Source organism: Micropterus dolomieu, unplaced genomic scaffold (genome assembly GCF_021292245.1).
Source record: "Micropterus dolomieu isolate WLL.071019.BEF.003 ecotype Adirondacks unplaced genomic scaffold, ASM2129224v1 contig_13974, whole genome shotgun sequence".
NCBI classification, from domain to species: domain Eukaryota; kingdom Metazoa; phylum Chordata; class Actinopteri; order Centrarchiformes; family Centrarchidae; genus Micropterus; species Micropterus dolomieu.
The window spans coordinates 7,118-12,367 of record NW_025742960.1 but is presented as its reverse complement, the minus strand read 5'-3'; the positions used below and the strand labels follow the sequence as shown (position 1 = coordinate 12,367).

The 5,250-nt window shown below is 40.4% G+C and overlaps 1 protein-coding gene across 1 annotated transcript in view; it reads left to right on the top strand.

Moving 5' to 3' along the window:
• The first annotated feature begins 238 nt into the window (after positions 1 to 238).
• The window catches only part of LOC123966675 (butyrophilin subfamily 3 member A2-like), a 10,620-nt gene continuing 5,608 nt past the window's right edge, over positions 239 to 5,250 (top strand). Inside the window, exons 1-5 of the mRNA XM_046042812.1 lie at positions 239 to 266; positions 1,183 to 1,524; positions 2,462 to 2,749; positions 2,847 to 2,975; positions 3,340 to 3,515. Of these exons, the coding sequence (XP_045898768.1) occupies positions 239 to 266; positions 1,183 to 1,524; positions 2,462 to 2,749; positions 2,847 to 2,975; positions 3,340 to 3,515 (963 nt within the window). The remainder of the gene's footprint in view (positions 267 to 1,182; positions 1,525 to 2,461; positions 2,750 to 2,846; positions 2,976 to 3,339; positions 3,516 to 5,250) is intronic.

Sequence of the window (5,250 nt, the reverse complement as noted above, 5' to 3'; positions counted from 1 at the left end):
CTACTGAATATACAAATGAACAAAATGCTGTTTCTGGTGGTCCAGTGTGCTAAAAACAAAGTCACAACAGTCTCATTCAACTAACAAGACAAGACACTATTAAAACAAAAATTAGAGATGGCATTTGTTTAATGCTGCAGTCCTACATTCATTAAATTATTAAACCAAGCAGCCACCATCACCAATGTAAACACGCGGCCCTCTGTCATCTCGCTGGAGGCTTGCGCTGTGACAGAAAATGGTGCTTCGGGACACTGATGATGCAGGTCTGTGTACAGATGTACCCACCGTAGTGCCTGGTCCTTTTGATGAGGTACATAAATGTGCCTATTGAGCAGCTTGGTTCAGATGAAATTTAATAAGCTGATCCATGCTTGAGTGTTGCACTGAGAGAAGCCGACTGTACTGCTCAGAAAGAACAGAAGAAGAAAAGTGTTGCAAGGGAACGTAAAAGTAGTCCTCTTGTGAGCCTTCGGAGCCACCGTAAATATGAGCCCCTCAACAGTGTAAACACACTATTTACTATCCATCCATCCATCCATCCATCTTCATCCGCTTATCGTCGCAGGGGGAGCAGCTCCAGCAGGGAACCTCAAACTTCTCTCTCCCGAGCCACATTAAAAAACTTTGACTGGGGGATCCCGAGGCGGACCCAAGCCAGTGTGGAGATATAATCTCTCCACCTAGTCCTGGGTCTTCCCCGAGGCCTCCTCCCAGCTGGACGTGCCTGGAACACCTCCCTAGGGAGGCTTCCGGGAGGCATCCTCCCTGATGCCCAAACCACCTCAACTGGCTCCTTTCAATGCAAAGGAGCAGCGGCTCTACTCTGAGCTCCTCGCGGATGGCCGAGCTTCTCACCCTAGACACCAGCCACCCGCCTGAGGAAACCCATTTTGGCCGCTTGTACCCGCGATCTCGTTCTTTCGGTCATGACCCAGCCTTCATGACCATAGGTGAAGGTAGAAGCGAAAATCGACCGGTAGATCGAGAGCTTTGCCTTATGGCTCAGCTCTCTTTTCGCCAACTATTTACTTTAAAAATGTAAAAATAAATATCACAATATCTGTCAAAATGTACCCACTGTCATTTTTTTGGTATATGGTTCAGATTTACTTTATAAAGCTGAACTAATTAAACTATTTTTTCTGCAAGAGCTTATAACAATATTTTGTTTCCTTCCAGGTCACTCTCAGTTAATTGGTTCTCCTCGGCCAATAGTGGCAAAAGTTGGCGATGACGTCATCTTGCCATTTCATCTGCAGCCTGCAGTGGATGTTGCTGCCAAGACTTTTGAATGGGCAAGACCAGACCTGAACCCCAGATTTGTTTATGTGTGGCGTGCTGGTCAGGACATTGTAAAAATAAAAAATCCTTCCTACAAAGGAAGAACAACTCTGTTCACTGATGAACTGAAGCACGGAAACATTTCACTGAAACTCTCCAAAGTGAAACTTTCTGATGAGGGGAGATACAAATGTTACATTCCAGATATGAACACAGACGCCTCCATTGAGCTTGTTGTTGGTGAGTAGATACATGATGTATGTGTAGTGCAGTTTGGTGTGTAGTCTGTGCAGCGTATCCAGTGAATAACTGAGGTAGGATCAAAACAGCTTTCAGCCATTCATGTTGGGACATGAAGAGTTCACAGCTATCAAACACCAGTTTAACGGTTACATGTTTTTTAGAACAGCAGAACTTAACATGTTCTGGGAGGAAATATTTTCCCTGTTTCTTAAGGTAGTTTATATAAATATATAATATATAATACATACAGTCATAAAATAGACACAATGTGATGTGACTAACTTTATGAAAGACTTTCAAATAGATGTTAGCTGATCCTTCATTAAGCCCTGCACCCCAATCTTACAGCTGTCAGGCTTTAGATCTACTGTCATAGAGTATTGATGTGGTTTACAAGAATGATGGAAGCAGATTTATTGTTCAAAATTAATATGCGAAACAACTTGTCCTTAATTTTTCTTTATTTTTTTATTTAAATCAAAGATTTAAAGAACTTGTAAAAAACGTGTTGTGCCTGGCCAGATCTCACAGTTCTTCTCTTGTGTTTTTGGAAAGACATGGGCCTCCAAAATCTTGACACATAGTGACTCTCACTACAACCCCATTTACAGTGGGACATTAAGCTAAACGCAACCATCAGAATGTAACAAGAGGAATGAGGTTCATCTTCACAATGTCAATACTAACATGCTGACGTTTAGCATGGTTTATATTTGACCTTGTTGTAGTTTAATGTGTTAACATGTTAACAGTTGATCATTTGGACCAAACAAAGTGCAGCTGAGGCTGGAATCTCATTAGTTTTGTAAATATTTACCAAAGTATTGGACACAATGAAATGTTGTAGATTTACATTTATACATCTCTTTTAATTATTAATGCAGTCTTTGTAAAACTGACCTGTATTTTAATTGTTCCTCTTGTTCAACATCAGGGGCTGTCTCCTCACCTGTCATCAGTTTAGCAGGGATTGACAGAGACAAAGGGGGAGTGGTGTTACAGTGTGAGTCTGCAGGCTGGTATCCAGAGCCTGAGGTGTTCTGGCTGGACGGTGAGGGAAACCTCCTCTCTGCTGGACCTACAGAGACATTCAGAGGTCCTGATGACCTCTATACTGTCAGCAGCAGAGTGACTGTGGAGAAGAGACACAGCAACAGCTTCACCTGTAGAGTCCAACAGAAGGACATCAACCAGACCAGAGACACTCACATCCAGGTTCCAGGTAGAAATGATTGATGATGTGATCAATGTTTTAGTTTCAAATAGCTGAAGTCTAGTGTTCAATAAACACCATGTTATTTTGTGTTTTATCGTTTCAGATGATTTCTTTGAGGTCCAGTCCAGTTTGTCCCCCATCACGGTTGGATTGGCTGTTTGTTTGGTTGCTTGCATCATGATCATTTTGTTACTTATCTTTTCTGTGTGGAAATGGAGACAGAACATAATCAGTGAGTACCAAATTATTTGCAGATTAATGGGACATATTGATATGATTTGTGGGTGGCAATGGAGCAGTGGATAAGACACATGCCTTTGGTGTGAGAAACCCTGGTTTGATTCACCATTGAGTCCCTGAACAAGACACTTGACCCGTCCTTGCTCTAGAGGTGTGCGACCTCTGTCGTATATAGCGATTGAATGTCGCTTTGCATAAATGTAGTTGTGTAAATTTAATTTGATCAAAATATCAGTAGTTTTTAAATGTGGGTTTTTTTTCCATTTAATTCTTATTTTAGACTCAAATGTCTCATATGCTGTGATGCAAGAACATGTCTTTAATACTTTAATTCTACTGCCTGTATTTTCACACAGACTGCAAGAGAAGCCACAGGGATGAAACTGATGAAGGAGAACAGAATGACCGCTTTAAAAGTAACAAAACTGAAGTTCAGGTTAACACTGAAGCAGAAAGAGAGCAGCTCATGACAGATGAAACAGTGCCAACGAAGGATTTGAAGAACAGAAAAGGGGAAAGGGAGAAAACACATGTAAATTCACAACTTATTTCTGCTGCCCCTCAGTGGCTAAAGATGCAAAAGAGCAGTGACTTGGCTCCATCCAACTGGAAAATTGCTGCTTTTCTTCAACATGAATAGTTTATAAAATGCTGCACATGTCAGACCATATAGAGTCTTATTGTTTATCTTCTCACATACTTTAATAAGAGAAAATGTCTCTCATCTTCTGTCTTTATCATCTCTCTCCTCAGGTCGAGCTCAAACAGGAGAAGCAGAGGAGTGAGGACGACAAGAAGCAGCTACAAAAGCAGCTGGCGACCAAGACAAAAGAGGTTCATCTGTCATTGATATTGATTTGTTTCCACAAACCTATTTGTTTGTTTTTAGTTTGAAATCATACAGTTTATTTTTATTTTATTTTATCTGGTCAGAGGGAAGAGAACAGAAAAGGTGTGCTTAAATACTTTGTTTGCTAAAATCAGGTGTGTTTGAGGCGAAGTCTTTGTTCCTGAACCGAGTTATTAAACTTCAATAATTGTAGTATTTGATGAACAAATAATTCTTGTTGAATTTATTCAACTTTCAGTTCATTTGCACAATTTTATTTGTTTTTTGGGGAGATGGGGACTGGACGCAAACACAGATGAAACAGACTTTCATTGCAAAGCTGAGCTGACATGCATGAGGATGGCAGGTCTGGGGAGGTTAGAGAAAGAATATGTTCTGATAGAGAGAGTAATGCAGAGGGCTGGGGAGGCGAGTGTGGCTGAAGAGACGGACAGGGGAGGAAACTCAGACAAGATGTGAAGCTTTTTAATCCACCACATGTATAAAGTAGCTTCTGATTATTTCAGGCTTATTCTTCACAACACTGATATGTTTATGTTTTCAGTTACCAGTAACTTTATTTATACCAATCGAACAGAACATACTAGTCTCCCTGAACAACTGACAGGTGTTCCTGAAAAATGTACATCAAGACAGTTTAAATATGTGCATGGCAACAGTTTGCTTCAAAAAAAAATATTACTCATCATGTTTTTGTTCACCTCTCTACTTCCTCGCAGAATGATGAAAAGTTTCATGCTGAACAGCAGAGGTTTCTTTCACCTTAATCTTTCAGTTTCTGTTGAGATGTCTCCAGATTTGCTCATGTTAACGGTCAGACTGTCGCTTCCTGCAATAAAACACTACTGATTAATCAACATCTGTCTGTCTGTTAGAATGAGAACATCAAAGAGGCAGCTGACAGGAACAAAGAGGAGCTGAAGGAAACTCAAGAAAAGTTGGAAAAAAGGAATGCTGAGAACAGGGATCTGAAGAAAGAAGTACATACACACACAAAATCCCTGTCTGCACATGTGATGTTTCATTGATCACTGCTGAGGTGTTGATTCTGTTAAACTGAATGAACAGCTGAGTCAGCAGCAGCAGGAGTACACATTCACAGTGTCTGATATTTGGGTGTTGGAGCTTCCTCTGTTTCATATTAATGAAAAATATCCAGGGACCAGTAACTTTACCATGGGAATGAAGAAAAACACTTGAGGCAGAAAGACTGTCTGGTCATTAATCAGTTTTCTCCACTGACTTACAGTCAAAGACAGAACTGTGACTTTGTTAATCTAAAGGTAGAAAACTGCTGCTTTAAAAATGCTGCACAAGTCACATGGAGTAAATTTCTGTCACGTCTTATTGTTTCTAACTCACATACTTTAATAAGAAAAAAATGTCTCTCATCTTCAGTGTTTATCTTCTCTCTCTT